The sequence below is a fragment of the Patiria miniata genome, unplaced genomic scaffold (genome assembly GCF_015706575.1).
Source record: "Patiria miniata isolate m_02_andy unplaced genomic scaffold, ASM1570657v1 HiC_scaffold_1, whole genome shotgun sequence".
Classification (NCBI taxonomy): Eukaryota; Metazoa; Echinodermata; class Asteroidea; order Valvatida; family Asterinidae; genus Patiria; species Patiria miniata.
The window spans coordinates 18525582-18542011 of NW_024037047.1; the positions used below are offsets into that span (position 1 = coordinate 18525582).

Here is a 16430-nt window from a genome sequence, read left to right on the forward strand (position 1 = left end):
TACATTAATTGTTCGTTTTATTGCCACAAATATAACTTTCCAACACGAATACATATAAAACTATTTAATTCTGAGATTTTGTTTCATAACAAAACCTTTTGACAGTGAACAAACGATAAGAACAATGTTTCAGCCTAACGTCTAAAACATATAAAACAATTTTGTATACAAATGAGGCAAACTTTGAAAGTGTTTTATTTTTAAGCTTTAAACCTGAGGCATTTTCAAGGTGAAGAAATGTAACTTTTGAAAAAAAAAATTCAGGGGCCAAATAAATCAAATGACCGTCCTCTGAACAAAAAGAGGTGTCTAAACTTTGTATGAATACAAATATGAAATAAAGCTTTTTTTCTTCGAATAATATATAGAGGTGTGTGTTTGTCTTCCTTTCACACTTGAGATACCGGTACCCTTTGAAGTTTAGAATAGCACACAACAAAACAGAAACGATGCTTATATACCTAATTATAATATATAAATACTAGTTTCACTTTGAGAAACTAGAAATATAAAACAACTGCTTTAACAAGCTGCTAATTATCAACTGGAAGTGATAAACTTAATTACTAGGACGGACAGAAACTTCACTAGCTACTGGTACTTTAATAACAAAACATCAACTTTTAACGGTATAAGCTTAGAACATTTTATTGTTTAGATTTGTGGTTGGGCGAAGCGGGGTTTGAAAAAAAAACACAGGACGTGATATTCAGAAAAAAATGTTGTATTTAAAAAAAATTGGGATTTTTTTTTTTTGGATTCAGGGAAAATTCAGGAATTACCAGAAACTTTGAAAAGTTAGTCAACAGTAAATTTCCAAACATTTCAAGCTTTGCTTGGTAAAAAGTATTCAAGTTGTGAAACTTGAGAGAAATTTTAGGGTGCAATATAAAATGGGATTAAGTTAATCTGTCAAAAATAAGTGAGGTTTGTTCCAAGTTTCTGCGACCACTTTTAAAATTAAAAAAATATTAGAAAAAAATAACAAACTTTGTGGGGTTGGAAACCTCACCCCAATGAATAGGGCCTCGTAGTTAAAAAAAAAAAGTTAAGGTTGAACAAAGAAATTGACTGGAGCGGGATTTGAACCTGTGACCTCCGGATTCCGTTCCGGCGCTCTACCAACCGAGCTATCCAGCCCTATGATGGCATTTCCCAAATTCTCAATATCCTCAGTAGAGCACCGGAACGGCAATCCCGAGGTCGCGGGTGCAAAACCCGCTCCAGTCAATTTCTTTGTTCAAAAGGATTGAATCCTTCTTTCTTAAAAAAAATATAATATTCCTATGTGGTTCCTTTGAAAAAAGAATTTAAATCAATAAAAAATCCTAAGACCTGGCCACAGAGAACCAAATAGTGTACATTCTACTTATAAGTCCAACTTTTTAATACAATAGTTCCATATGAAATTATGTGACTCAATTAGACTCTTCGACTGAGAAAAATACACCTATTCAGCCCCAGATATTTTCTTTTTAAGCTTACTAAAACAAAACATTGCTTATTTACTGTGAAAGTATAAAAGAGATAAACAGATGAAAAACTTCAGCATTGATATCTTTAAATGTATAGTAACTGTTATATGATCACACAAACTTGCATTCAAGAATCTATTGAAATAAGATCAATTATTACACAATACAAACAACATCTACGTGAAACATAAACAAAATGTGTGAAAATGTCTTTAAAATATAATTTCTGATGTTACAGCTATATATACTTAACGATACCACACCCTGTTTCAAACTACAAACGTAAAAGCACAAGTAGTGGAAAGAATTTGTGTGTAATGAAAAGATTCGTGTCACGGATCTTTGTTAATCCCTACAACCCCTTTATTCTTATCACTAGCCAAGGGGGGGGGGGGGGGGGGGGCATGCGGAATGCACGCCCCCTACACAGGTACCCATTTCTACTCCTGGGTGGAGAGAGGCAATTGTAGTGAAAGTGTCTTTCCCAAGAACACAAGCACAACGTTCCCTGTCAGGGTATGAACTGACGTACCACGGCATGTGAGTTGAACACTGTAACCATTGGATGTACAGCACTCCCTAGCATTACAGATAGCGCTTTAAACATAACACTAGGATCATCCTAGCTAGTGGCTGCATTAAATTGCAAAGCGGAATGCATGACCTAGAGGGCCAGGGCCAAGAAAACTTGTGGCCAAGGGTAAGTTGACCTCACACATGTCTCTATTGTTATGCAGATTTGTTCCGACACCCCTGTATTTCGACAGCACATTGACTTCCCCCTCTCTCTCATCCCCATGTTATAATGTGCTGGGCGTGTAGCGCTACATGAACCTGTGTGCTTAGAACACTTACCTCTGTATTTGAATGTCATTTGATTTGCATATTTACAATGTTTATTCTCGTGGTGGTGCAGTCTAGGACTGTTAATACGAGCTCCAGCGGACTATTAAAACAGCCTTGTATTATCCGTACCTTGTATTATGCGTCGCGATGGCATGCCCATTCATCCATGACGCCCCAACTGGGCGCCATGCACATGTGTGTTTTACAATACAGGTACATAACGATTGTGTGCATAAAATAGGAGCCTTAACCTACATTAGTACATTACTACCATTTTTGTGATGGTTACAACTGTTAAACGTGTTGAACTTTCTCCCCGCCCTTCGCGTACCTTTTTTCTTTTCTTGGTTAAAGAACTCTAAAATCTCGAACCAGATTTTTAAGAAACTAATTGGAGGGTGAGGGTTAAACCTCCTCGACGCCCCTTAAATCTCGAGGCCCCGCCCTCCAATTTACCTCCACCAACCTTAACGCTCTCAGCAGCATTGCAACTTGTATGAACAATCCCCGTATAATCTCGATCAAGGGATCAAATACTGTCTTCAGCGCAACACCAGTGTTGTACAGAAACACTGCCAGGGGCTGAAGGATACTGTTGAACAAGGCCGCCAGGACAGGCTTGAAAAAATAATCGCCAAACGTGGTCAGAAGTCCGACGAAGAGCAAACCGAGGACGTTATAGGCCAGGAAACGTAGAAGCTCGAGTATCACTATGAGTAGAAAGTCAACGATGATGCGTAGAGCGGCAAAGAACTCCTGCACACCGCGACGGACAAGTTTCTCCGACCTTGGAGTAAAAAAAACCCAGAAAAGCACAAAAATGTAAATGTGTAGAAACAACACTTCAATCCAAACCAGACAGTTCAGTTATTTGTAACATTTTTGGGGTCCGCTCATAAGTCTGACGCCTCTAAGGTCCGACGCTTCATAAGTCCGACAAAATCGCATCCCCTAACCAAATAAAACCCCATAAGTCCGACGAATCATAGCTCCGACGCCTCATAGCTCCGACGCCTCGTAGGTCCGACAAATTAAACGCCTCGTTTTTCCGACAACGGACTTATGAGGTGTCGGACTTATGAGGCATCGGACCTATGAGGCGAAAAAAATAAATTTTATGCCTCGTAAGTCTGACGGCTCGTAAGTCCAAAATTTTTGACTTATGAGGCGTCGGACCTATGAGGCGTCGGACCTCTGAGGTGTCGGACTAATGATACGGCCCCACATTTTTCACAGGATGGTGGTTAAAGTTGTACACATGGATGTTTGTGATATTAATATTTCTAAAGCCAATTCTTGGTTATTAGGCAAAAGATGGATCCACAACATTTGCTTTTGCTGTAATTTTCAGAAATGGATGGATTTGCGGGTTAGTATTTAGCAAATATTGTTACGCTGACCTATTTAACGTTTTGAGTTCATATACTGGAAAAAACAAAAAGTGAATCTGTTTTTGTTGTCTTGTTCCCTGACCCTACTTCAGATGAAACGGAGCAATTTACAGAGGCCGAGGAATTGTCAGGTAGGGGAACCAGACTAGCTGGCTTGCATCCATTCACGATGTGTAACAGATATAGCAAACAAAATGAGGACTAACTAAACTTGGAAAATAAGGGGCAGTATTGGAGAAATAAAATCAGGTTTTTCCAACGATGGTCAGCCAAAGGTTACTCGAAACTGCATTTTACCAAATATTTTGATATTTGAAACTGCCAGCTGCAACTACGTGCTGCGCTGGTCAAAATTTGCATGCAGAGCGCGCCAGTTAAGATTTGCATGCGGCGATCAATATGGAGTGTTTTGCAGTAAGTAGTATATAACCGTACAGGGCTTTAACCGGCTAATAGGAATAGTAACAGTGAGCCACCGTCGACAAAAAGTTACCGTCGACAAAAAAGTAGCACTTGACAACAAAACGCTGCAACTTTATGATAAAGTAACATCCCAGTCTTGTGTGTATGTGCAGAATTTTTTTGTTTTTGAACATTCAAACTGGCAAAAAGCTATTTGAATATTCGGTTGATGATCTAACATTTGAATATTCGGTATAATTGGGACAGCCACAAGGCTCTGTAGTTTCTTCTTCTCTAAATTCATCCTCAGGAAACAGAAGTGCCCTTCATTCTCCACCATCATTGCTAATTAAACAGCGCCCTCTACAGTCCACGCACACAACAGACTTCATTGCGAGTATTTAATAAGGGAATAAATGTGTGATCCGGAGGTTTTTATCACTCTGTTTAAGACCACTTAGAGTCTGGGTGCTGATAATTACCCGAGCCGGAGGCGAGGGTAATTATCAGCACCCAGACTCTAAGTGGTCTTAAACAGAGTGATAAATACCGACGGAGCACATATTTAATCCCATTCATAAATACCTTTTCCGTAAAAAAAATCATATAATTCGTTCAAAACATCCCAATTTTGTTCAACTAATTCACTTTACGCTTTTTGAAACATCCCTCTTGCAAAATAATGGAGTGTTCAGCTGGCGAGTAAGATGTAAACAACCCTTTTATGGAGATTGACGCGCGCGTATCATGTTCTGCGCGATGTCGCGCAGAACGCACCTGGCGCGTTGCGTTTTGAATTTAGAACTATAAAATTCTGACTCACTGGTAGTGTTGCGCATGCCTACGTGAGGATTGGGAACGTTCAACCAATGAAACGATAAGAGGCACTGGATTTTTAGGAGTCCACATTTTATTGGGACACTGGAAAAGTGTTTAAGACCAGCTAGCCATGTCTTTATCATCCGTTTAAGACCGGCCACGTGACGGGCTCTCGACCAATAGGAAAGCGTAAACTGTCTTAGGTATTTATGAATTAGGGTTAATGGTACTTACTTGTCAGCTATGCCTGTCATATACACATCATTCCTGACTGGACGGGTGTCGTAGTACTTTGTGTTGCCATGTTGGTAGTGGTATATATACCTGCAGGGAGAACAGAACAGAAAGTTTCTACAAATCAAAATTTTGGGACGGAAAAATCTTTTTTGCGATAATTATAGAAACAAAATTTCAACAGTGGAAAAGAAAGTGATTGGTCTATGGAATAGTGATATATGTGTGCAGATTATTCAAAACAACACTAATTCGTCTAGACCTCCACAATCTGCCAATTCAGCGGGCGCCTTCTGTCATGTCTTCTGTAACAGGATGTTGTCTGAGAAAAACATGGCGACTTTTGACCAATCAACAGTTTTAGCTGAATTTCTACTCTAACTGACGTTGCAACGTCTGAACGCGGCTCCGATTGGCTGAGCAGGGCTGCATGGGTATATCAGACGTAGTGTGGCTCTGCCTCAACTGCTCTTCACACTTGAACGTCAAGTTCTAAGACTAGGGCGAGAGATATGGCCTCCATGCACCAGTACTCCTTCAACGGCCAGAAAAGGAGAGTTGGGGGAGACCTAGACTGGTTCCCGGTCCATCCCTACGTATTTTGAATAATCCAAGTTATTGGGGGCCGGGATTAGTCTGGGAGACCATCGCAAGTTAAATTCAGACGTATTCACACGTCGACGACGCCTGACGCTCACGCGAAGACGCTGTGGCTAATAGCTTTGGCACATTCAGGAAGTCATGCGTACTTTGCGCGCGAACCAGTACAGTACAGTACACACACACTGTGTGTCCTGTCCACGGGCTCTCAAAAGTGGTAAAAACGCGCCCTCTTTTGTTGGCACACAGAGCCCATACGCAGACCTCTCAATGTGAAGAACCATTGCAAGAACACAATGTGTCCCGCACAGGGAGCTCCTTTTCACCCCTTTTAGTGTCCAGGACACACAATGTGTGAATTCTGGTTCACAAGTGTATAGCGCGCAGAGCGCATGACTTATTTTATCGTATTTTGAATGTGCACAAAGTCATTGCAACTTTACATGAGCGTCAGGCGTCGTCAGCAATCCCTTCGCATGTCTCTCCCAGTGGTCTCCCCAACTCTCCCTTTCCTACCGTTGAGGGGGTACTTGTGCACAGAGACCACTGATTGGTCACAAATCATTTTTAAAAAGTTAATTGAGCTACCAACCTATGGGTGTTCTCTTGGACAAGTAAGTGTGACCCTTGCATCCTTGGCTCATCGTATCTTCTGACGTCGACCTCGTCCTCAACCCTTCCCATCATGCTCTTCTCCATCTGCGTCAGTCGGACGTCTGATGCAGTGGTCGACATCATTGTTGTCATGGTAGCATCCCTTGGTGACAACTCTCCAAGGTTGTTGTTGTCTGTCGTCGTGGCTGGATGTTCCGTGTCTTCTTGAAATCCCTGGTTCACCTTCCATTTGTTCTTTGTGGCTTTCCTACGGTCAGGGGCGTCCACAATGAGTTGCGTTTGGTCTGAATTCAGCGATAACACAAAAATATTGTTAACGGAAATTTAGAGATTATCAGTTATGCTGCGCTTTCAAATACAACTTCCATAATTTGCTTGGGTTACCATAACTTCACAACATGGCATATCCAGGAAGATGTACCAATAGGTTACGGCTGTGAAAGTTTGCAAGTTTGTTTTGAGTAGTATACCCTTGATGATACAGGGTGGTCCAAAATTTTGTTTACACTTTTGTCAGAGGCAAATTTCTCAAAATTGGGGAGACATGTTGAAATTGATTTAAATTATTCCTACTCTACAAGATCTTGGCTGTATATGGTGAAAACGTCGTTGAAAATTAAGTTCAAATGAAAAAATAGCAGCCATTTGGAGAAAAATATGATAAAAAACTAGTTTGTCCAAGTCTATGGCAGTCATGTAGACCTAATTTACATTGACCATATCTCATCATAGACTTAATTGTGGACGAACTGGTTTTTGACCATCTTAATTTAAACCATCGCCATTTCTTAATTTAGGCTTTACTATCAGCACTGTTTTCACCAAATACCACGACAATAGTTATGGAATATCTTAAAACAGTTTTAACATATTGTCTCCCCAATTCCAAGAATCTGCTTCAGAAAAAAAGTGTAAACTTTTTTGGAACACTCTGTTTAATGTCATCTCTGAAAACCTACACGGATTGTGTTACTGATTAGGCTGTCATTAATAAGCGTAACTTTAACATTAGTGAGATTGGGGGAAATGAAAAATCCATGAAATAATCGGCCTCAGAGCAACGTAGGGTCTATGGTATAATGTTTGTATTAACCTAAAGGCCCCCCTTATAATACTCTTTACTTTTGTTCTATATACACAAAACATGTTACAGTAAAACCTCAGTATAAGTGCAGATATCCAAAGACATTTTTTTAAACTCTTTAAATCAGGAAAAAAGCTGACACATCTCACCCCTCATTTACATAAATTAACAACAAAAAGCAGTTTTCTGCAAAGTATAAGTTTTCCGTTACGGCTTTTTCAAACAAGATTAGGCTTTCATCGACATTATTGTGACAACAGAACCAAATACTTTTTACAAAGTGACATCATACTACGATACCTGATCGAGGACTGTGGCCTGATGGAGGCATTGGATCATAGATTTTTCCTTTTCTACTTTTCCCAGGTCGATCTGACGCTCGGTCCTCATTTCTTGGAGCATCTGTATCATAAAAATGTCAAATAATGGAACAATAGTACTTGAGTGTTACAAGTAACTAAGATTAAATTGGAAGGGTTGGAAAACTTCCAACTTTGCTGCTGTTTTAACTATATGACACCAAATGGAAAGATTTTCTTTATCCCTAACCACCCCAATCTTTATCCCTAACCACCCCAATCCTTCAAAAATCCAACTGCCTGTTTTGTTGGATATTCTGTTGGGATGAGGACTGCACTAGTAAACTGATTATGCTTTACATGGGGTCAGGCATACCACCATAATCAGGGTTATATGTCCGGAAACCATGCACTTCATTTCATTAAAGAAAGACGTTTGTTTCAAACAAGAGGTTCTTTTAAACCTAATGGCTCCATTGCTGTGGTCTTTTATGCAAAAACAAGTTCTTTTAAGGAATCGTCTCAATTCATATCCGGGACGAGTTCCTGACAAGTTCCACACATTGTATCGGGTATAAGCTGCAGGATTCTGAACAACTTCCCCGCAATCTTCCCGCAATGAAGTTATCAGTATTGGTGAGTCAAGCAGTTGCTAATGAAAATTTCCCCGGAACATGTCTGGGACAAACGCAGAGCTTCTTCCGGACAAAGTGAATGATTCTACCTGCAACTTGTCCGGAACTCGTCCCAGATATGAATTGGGACGGGCCCTAGGTACATTTATCTGCTGAACAAGCCATCGGGGAACCAGTCACAATCACTTTACACGGCATGTCACTTTGGCCGGTAACCAGTCTCTGCTAAGCAAATATGGCTGCATCCTAATGGCTATGGCTAGATATAACACACGTGTCTATGTGAAGTGGCTGCAGCCGCTTCTATAGGCGCGTGTGTAATTTCTAGCCGCAGCCAAGCAATTGGGACACGGCTTATTTCTAGTGTTAACCACATTTTCCATGCCTTAATAACTGAGTGAAAGTGGCCCCTTATTTTTGCGTACCATCGAGTGCTTTTCTGAAATCGTAGGGAGGGCGCTCTTCCTTTCGCGGAGCCGATTTCCTGCTGGCGACGGAGACATCCTCATCTGAAGAATCCCCAGTACCGTGGTCAATGAACACATTCACACCAGCCTTTGTCACCTTTCCACTAGCAGTAAAAACAAAATTTATTAGGTTATCATTCCAGGCAACAGCAGCAAAAAAAAGAAAAAAAAAAGGGTTTTGTGATTTTAAAGGCACATAGAATCATTTGCTTTTTGCAGATTTTTTTTCGTTTTAAGCGACAAAATTTCTCAAAATCTTCAAAGAGTTGGGTGCACAACAACTACACAACTTGTTGAACTTCCAGCTCAGTGGATACTATACATTCAAGAAAACAGTAAAAACGTATGCAAAATGTTTGGGTTCTTGTACTGGATTTCGTTGCTAATTAACTGACGTAAAAAATAACGTGCCAGCAAGCACATTTTCTTTAACCACCATCAATGATTGCTTTCTTCAACTTGAAACCATTTCAGGCGGAATCATTTCACAGGGTATTTGGCAACAGTCCTATCTTCAGCAAGTATTTTCTTGTTAAATCCGTAAGTACGTTTCCAGGAAATTCAAAATGTTCCGACATCAATAAGCATCTAGGCAGAATATTTTGCAGTGGAACGCCAACGTGAGCAATAACATCCTATGAATATTTTACTAGTAGGGGGCAGATAACAGACATTTTTTATGTTATCTGGGTCAATATGTTTTTTTGTACAGGGAGGGGGGTGGAGGTGGTTAGGGCACCGAGAATTATTTGGGAGATGTACCCGTACCCCTCCCCTCCCTTGCTATGCCACTACCATTAGCCTCCACCCCCCCCCCCCCCTTCACCACTTCTGTAGAAAAGGTAACGCCCTCCACCACTCACCTTCGGATGCTAGAGACCGGTGACGATTTGTTTGAAAACTGTTCCCCGTTCACTGCGAGTCGATTGGACTTTGCTGGTTTGTGTGGCTGGAACTGGGATCTGGTAGACTTGCTGTCTTGTCTTGGTGCTATATATGGGGGAATAGAGGAGTCAAGTATTTTGAACTGATTATAGATTGACCCTGAAATAATGTTGTGCATCGGGCCGGGTCGGGTTGACCAGGCCAAACCGACCCAAACCATTCTAGATATAAATTGAATCCAGACTGAAACCAATCTGAACTCCATAAAACCGACCCTATCGCTTTTCGTGCCTGAACTTATACGCGCGTCACATGAAAATCATCGTCTCTCAGTAGAGAATCATACGGTACGGTACCGTGAAGACTCATAACGTTACCTTCTGGTGTACCTACATGACTACACGTTATACACTGCATGTGCGTGACGACCTTAAACCACATGCACATTTGTGTGGTGGGTTGACGTTGATCATACCGCAACTCTCCAATAATATTGCACCGCGTGAATTTCCGAAATGTTTCAGGTTTTGGAGGTTTATTTCGGTTTATTTGGGGGTTTTCACATGACGTCCTAACTGACCCAACCGGACCTGAAAATCGCAAACACAAAACCGAAACCGACCCAACCCAACTGAATGATGGAAAAAACCAACCCGACCCGACCCAGCCTGAAGTCTGTTTTGGGTCGGGTCAGTCTCGGGTCGGGTCAGTCTCGGGTCGGGTCAGTCTCAGGTCGGGTTTGCATAACATTACCCTGAAATGATCATAGATTGACCACATTAATTGAGGTCTCAGATTTGGGTTGGATTATGTATACCTTGTGGTATGTGACTCTTGTCCTTTCCCCTACTGCGACTAGACACCACGCTGACTTCCTCTTCTGAGCTGACGTTCGGCAGCGTATCCTCAGGTTCCGAGCTGTCCCAGTTGCTTTCTGATTCAGGAGACCTGGCCCGGTTATTCCGTTTCTTCTGTGCAGCAATCTAAGGGTAAAAACAAGGAGATAGGCTCTGCACATACAGTAAGGAGAATGGTAATAATAAATAAAGAGCTAGCGTAGGACAGTAAGTTTTAATTGACGTGATCAATCATGTCACTGTAGCAGTTGTACTAATAAAACAAAATTGATTTTGCACAATCCTAGACCAGTCCACATGGTCCAATTGTAACATTATCAGCTTAGGCTAACAAGTAACAATCTTTGGGTTTAACAATCTACTTTGGATATTTTTTTTTTTTTAAGTTTCGGTGGACCGAAGAGCACATCACTATGGTGGCTTTGAAGGGACATCGCAAATCATGACTTGCAGTACAACCACGCCATGATCATGATCATATGAGTTTTTAAACGTCAATGTGAGGGCGGTATAATCTATTTGTAAGGGGCAGGTGGGATACCGGTAAATGGGGATTGAAAAGCGGTTACATGGCAGGGGATTGCAGTTTGCATGACTTCACATGAAGTCCGGGTTTATCCGTGGGTGCCGCCCATTGGCATTGCCGATTGTAGCGTTGTACAAACTGAACCAACACAAAATCAAGTCTACAGGTTTAACTCAGATGTACATGATGAAAGCCTGCCTCGCTTGCTAGATAAAACATTTCGACAAAAATTTGTGACCGATAGCAAGCCGTGAAATGTTTGGCGTGAATATTGAGACAATATTATTTCTGACCAGGGAGCATTTGCGACTGTAGAGCAAGACGTGAAATTTATTACGCAAATTTTGACATCAATATTCGTGATTTAGGAATTGAGGCAAGTCCTGAATTTTTGTGTGAGTATTATCAAAACTGTCATGTCATCATCACAATTTGTGATGTCCCTTCAGCATGTTCAAAAACCACCATAGTATATCACTGACCACTGAACACTATTTATATGCCCCTTTATTCAGGGTGATGTTTAGGGGAGTCAGGTTGGCGTAACGGTACATTCCTTGCCTTCCACTGCTGTGACCAGTGTTCGGATCCCACCTGGGCCAATATGTGGATTGGGTTTTCAGTCCCTACCTGATTCCGTGGGTTTTCCCCAGAATATTCTTCTGGGGTTTCCTACCACCTCTAAAACTGTAACTTCTTCTCATTGTCTTCTCTCCACAGCACAGGTTTCTTCAGGCTTGCGAGCTACAGTGCCTAGCTAGGCTTGGGCGCTTTTGAGGAATCCTTGGTTTCATTACCAGAAATGATTAATACAGTCGTTTTCCTAGTTCCGGATTTTTCCTAGTTCCGGATAGCTTCAAGTAAAAACCTACCTCTTTTGGATTAGTCTCCAATAAAAAAATTTCTGACGATGTGCATTTTAAAAAGCAAAATTTAAGCTCCTTGATGCACAAAGATTTTTCCGATAAAATCTTTAGAAGATGAATTTTGGCCAGATTTTCGACTTGCACCTCGACATGTTTGGATGGTTTGTAGAAAATCGCGGGAGCTGCGAATCGACGAAAATTTTTCTCCTCGGTATATCACTTGTACCGTGTGATTTCGAATATTTTGTTCATGCACTACTGTCGTATAAACTCTTCCATCGAATGCTTGTTGAATCAAAATAAGTTGTTAAGTCTCTAATTTTTGAAAATTCGCCAACGAATGACCGTATGCTTTTGCCTAGTTCCGGATAGTGCGTGCACTTACGACCCAACTACACGCGCGTTAATCGATTTTGTGTGACGTATTCTGTGCTGGGTCAAAGATTTTCGGTCCATGCGTGACATGCGTGAGTTCGAGCCGTTGCGCTGCAGACAAAAGTTTCAAAATCATTTACGTTTTTTCTCTTTTTAAAATTTGCTGGAGTTCTCTTGAATGAACTATTTTTGGAAAATGAAATAGTACTTTATCAGAACATATGCTTGATTTGGTTGGTTCTGGCTGAAAAAAATAGATTTTCTCGAATGATTTTTTTTTCGCGTGAAGCAGTTTTGATCGATTCGGAACTGATTGAACCGATCCAGAACTATGTAGGAAAAGTGACATCGGTACTTTTGATGTCATAAAATCAGAATAAAAAGAGCTTAAATTTTGAAAATTATTTCGTGGTCTCTCCATCAGTCAAGGTAAACTTTTTAGCCAATGTCACTTGAATTCGTGGAATTTCCGGAACTAGGAAAACGACTGTAATAAAACTAATAATAATATTGTTTTCATATGTTTAACTTCATGAACTAGGTTTAGCAACCTTCATTATAAATATAGTATAAATATCACTGAATCAACCCATGGAGATTAATTTTAACTTTTCAACTCGTTGTTATGGACGCCTAAGCCTGCTCCCTGGAAGCATCTTTATTCATTTTGAACACATTGCGCTAGGATACCAGACCTGCCAAAATTGGGCCAATTTCGGATTTCTCAAAAATGCTGAAGTTACTCCAAATATCCCTCAGACTTTCCGACCAAAGATGGTAAGAAATTCATTTTCTACAATCCCATTTGCATAATTAGTACCACAGTTACATTGTTAAATTAACAACATCGATAAAATAAGTATAAATAAGGATTTTCCACTTACAATCTTCGCCGCATTCAACTGTATGTCGTCCATCTTGAAAATGTTCTCCAGTCATGAATATTCATAATAAACGCAAACCTATAAATTCCATTTATTCGGATATTTTGTGCTTAGATATCTCTTTTTTTCTAGCTGTTACTTACCCTAAATATATTTATAAGAGATAAAATTGATTGATAGGAAATAAATTTCTACTTATCAAAAATTGAAGAGCCATTCTGTGTTTTTCCAGACGCTATGAATATTTATTTAGATAATGTATTCAATCTACTTTTCAACTTTCCTTCAACTTTGACCCCGTCTTTCGGTATCTGCAAAAATGGGGTTGGACGAGTCTTTGGTGAGCCAAAATTCCGATCATTTTTGTACATTTCTTGTGAATAGTTTGTTATTTATTCTCATTATAGTTTAGTGGTTAAAATGTATTGATTTTGCAAGTAGCATTGGTGCATGAACTCGTAATTTTCAGACCAAAAATTTTGCTGAAATTGAGAAGAGAAGACGAGTACAAAAAGAGCGCTGGCAAGGTCGCTAGCTAGCTGGAAATGCACGTAGGCCGGCCGGCCACTCTGCTCTGCACTTTTTAGCTTAATTTGAGTAACTCCAGCTCTAATGCCTATCGCATTAGAGCTGGAGTTATTGCATGACTGCATGACTGCATAGCCATTTTACTAGTAATAGTACTTAGTAGAGACTTGGACATCTTTTCTTTTGCATCATGGAGAATTAGAATTTAACTTAAAGAATGTTGCAACCTGACGCTGCTTCAGCGGTTGCATGTGTACAAAGTCGATGGAGTAGTCAAGAACATTTTTAAAGTATTTCCTAACAAAACTGGAAATATTTCTCAGTCCCAGCTTCATGTCTTATCGTTATTCTTGCAATGACTGACCTTCATTGAGATGATATTTGAAGAAAAAAGCAGTTAGGTTGCAAGCAACATCATGAACATTCTTTCCCACTTCATATTTTAAATATTTTTATGCCCTAAAATTTATTAATCATTTAGCAAGTTCTTTGTTTTCATTGTTTTTCATCACTGCAATACATGAAATACTTGTTTTATTTCCTTTAAAAATTTAGGGAATGTGTTAATTTTCAGATATTTTTTAAACTTTCCATTTCATTGTCGAAATGTTTCCTTATTTTGGTAATCCCTTGTTAACCCCACATTCCCCCATCACCAGTTTTGACAACATACAAATTACAATGTATCAAGCTTTTTCTTTGAAAATCACACATCAGCGTTACTGTGTCACTTGTCAGTGTTTTGTTCATGCAATGATGCATTCGCCCAAAACTCTCTTTAGCTGGAATGAGTCTGAAACGCATTTTGTCATACCTCAATTTTGCCTTATTTTGAAGAATTTTGTTGGTTGAAAATAAGGCAGGTAAAAAATATAAACATGGTTCTCGTCCCTGCTTGCTTCTTTCTTTCCCACCTGCATCTTTTTTTTTTTAATTCGTATATTTGCAATACATTTTTTGCAAATATCAACATGTTGTCTTTTTATTTGTTTTCAACAAAATTGTAGCTGTAAAGAAAGGGTTACAGACCCTTTGGACACAATTTTTATCAGCAAAAGAGGCGAGAAAATGGAAGAATTCATTTCATCTGCTATCTTGGAAAATCGGCCATCTTGGAAAAAAATTAATAATTAAAAGCAACCGCCTCCTTCATTTTTTCGGAAAACCTGGACGAGAAACTCTTTTTATTTGTTTACTCAGCCTAATGAGTAAAACTGTGCCCTTTTTTCTGTAGAGAATGAAGGTCCCAATCAATAGGCCAAATAAAAAAAAGAACATGTTTAGAGTCCTGCCTTTTTGAAACAAAAGGAAGGAGGGTTTTTTTTTTTTTCAAAAACGACCGGTCGGGCTATTTTTCAAGATGGCCGCCAGATTTTATTTTTTAATGGCCACCGGCTAGATGCAATAGACAAAGAGGCCAAAATGAAGTCAATTTTTTCAAATTTATCATTTCTTCAATTTCTTTTTCAAAAAAGAAATATAATAAAAAAGAAAGCGGGCGGGGATGCTAAACATGTTTGGTTTTTTTATTTGGCCTTAAATTAGTGCTAAATTATTGCGTAATAGATTAATATCAAGTCTTTTTTCCACCTCCATGCTTCCTCGCTGTCCACGTGCATGCTGTTTGTGCCAATACATCCCAATACAACCCTGGTTCCATCCTGAATGCAAACAATCACCATCTGCACAGAAGGTAGGCCCATACCCATGCCATTTCTGAAACCTTGGCCTTGCTCTCAGCTTCGGTTTTTATCTCTGTCCCAGGTCCATTGGTACATATCCTTTCATTTTTGAACTAAAACAGAAGTACTCCACACTTTGGATTCAATGGACCGATCCAGTAAGCCCCGCCCGCTGCGCACTGGGCAAATGAACACGTGCTCCTCTCCAATGCCACACTGCATTTTCCTGCTGCGCGCATCATACGCGCGTGCACGCATGTCGGACTTTTGTGCACGCACGTCGGACCTAAATGACGGCTGTGATTGGCCTGAACACCATGGGGCGGTGCCTACTGGATCGGTCCATTGGTACAGTTAGGCTTTCCTGTTGTAATAAATGGACCTGATGTGAGTCAAAGTTTGAAATGTCAAGGACATGATGCTATGAGAATGATGCCTGAAGCCATAGCTGAAGACTGAGCCTAGATTTTACAAATGACCCTTTCTCACTGCTATCATAAGCACATGATTTTCTGCTAACAGAGCGTCTGTCTATTTCACGGAGACTGTAAGCAGTAAGCACGGCAAAAGGCTCGTTACCTCAGAGGAAAAAGTTGCTCAGAAATCAGTGACTAAACAATAGATATCTCTATGCGTACCCAATTACCGTCAGCACATCCATGCCATGAGTGCTAATGTTAGCACAATTTTCTGCTCTAAGCATGATAAGTAAGCACAACTTTTCTGCTAACTGTTAAGCAGCGCCATGAAGTTGACTCCAGCTCTACGCATTTATGGTTTACTCTCATGGCTATAAATTTTCCAACATGTAATGCAACTACCGTACATTTGGTTGTATCCTTGTGGATTTCATAGTACATGTACCCCCTTATTTAGGTTGCAGACTAGTACAGTAGTAAATAAACTGCCACAGACCACAGTGATGAATTCGTCCACTTCCGAAATTCAGGAAAAAATACT

General features: G+C 40.1%; 2 protein-coding genes across 3 annotated transcripts in view; one reads left to right on the forward strand and one right to left on the reverse strand.

The window, feature by feature from the left end:
- Window positions 1-13853, reverse strand: LOC119724412. The gene is made up of 8 exons (XM_038195461.1): window positions 13261-13853; window positions 10570-10735; window positions 9731-9857; window positions 8826-8971; window positions 7767-7868; window positions 6360-6666; window positions 5168-5257; window positions 1-3108 (listed from the first exon to the last, which is right to left on the reverse strand). The coding sequence occupies exons 1-8, from the start codon at window positions 13291-13293 to the stop codon at window positions 2727-2729; spliced, it is 1353 nt and encodes a 450-aa protein (XP_038051389.1). The 5' UTR covers window positions 13294-13853; the 3' UTR covers window positions 1-2726.
- The window catches only part of LOC119724420 (NADH-cytochrome b5 reductase 3-like), a 14887-nt gene continuing 11992 nt past the window's right edge, over window positions 13536-16430 (forward strand). Inside the window, exons 1-2 of one of the 2 annotated variants that reach the window (XM_038195472.1) lie at window positions 13539-13600; window positions 15479-15481. In XM_038195472.1, coding sequence (XP_038051400.1) covers window positions 13580-13600; window positions 15479-15481 — 24 coding nt within the window. In that variant the 5' untranslated portion in view covers window positions 13539-13579. Of the gene's footprint in view, window positions 13601-15478; window positions 15482-16430 lie in introns of both variants that reach the window. The other variant, XM_038195481.1, reaches the window with a different exon arrangement.

Bases quoted from the DNA above. Each gene is read 5' to 3' on its own strand.
- LOC119724412 (XM_038195461.1), bottom strand. From the start codon at position 13,293: ATGGACGACATACAGTTGAATGCGGCGAAGATT. The intron at 10,736-13,260 runs GTAAGTGGAAAA...TTTTACCCTTAG, and splicing joins AGTTGAATGCGGCGAAGATT to ATTGCTGCACAGAAGAAACG. The intron at 9,858-10,569 runs GTATACATAATC...CCCCATATATAG, and splicing joins CAAGAGTCACATACCACAAG to CACCAAGACAAGACAGCAAG.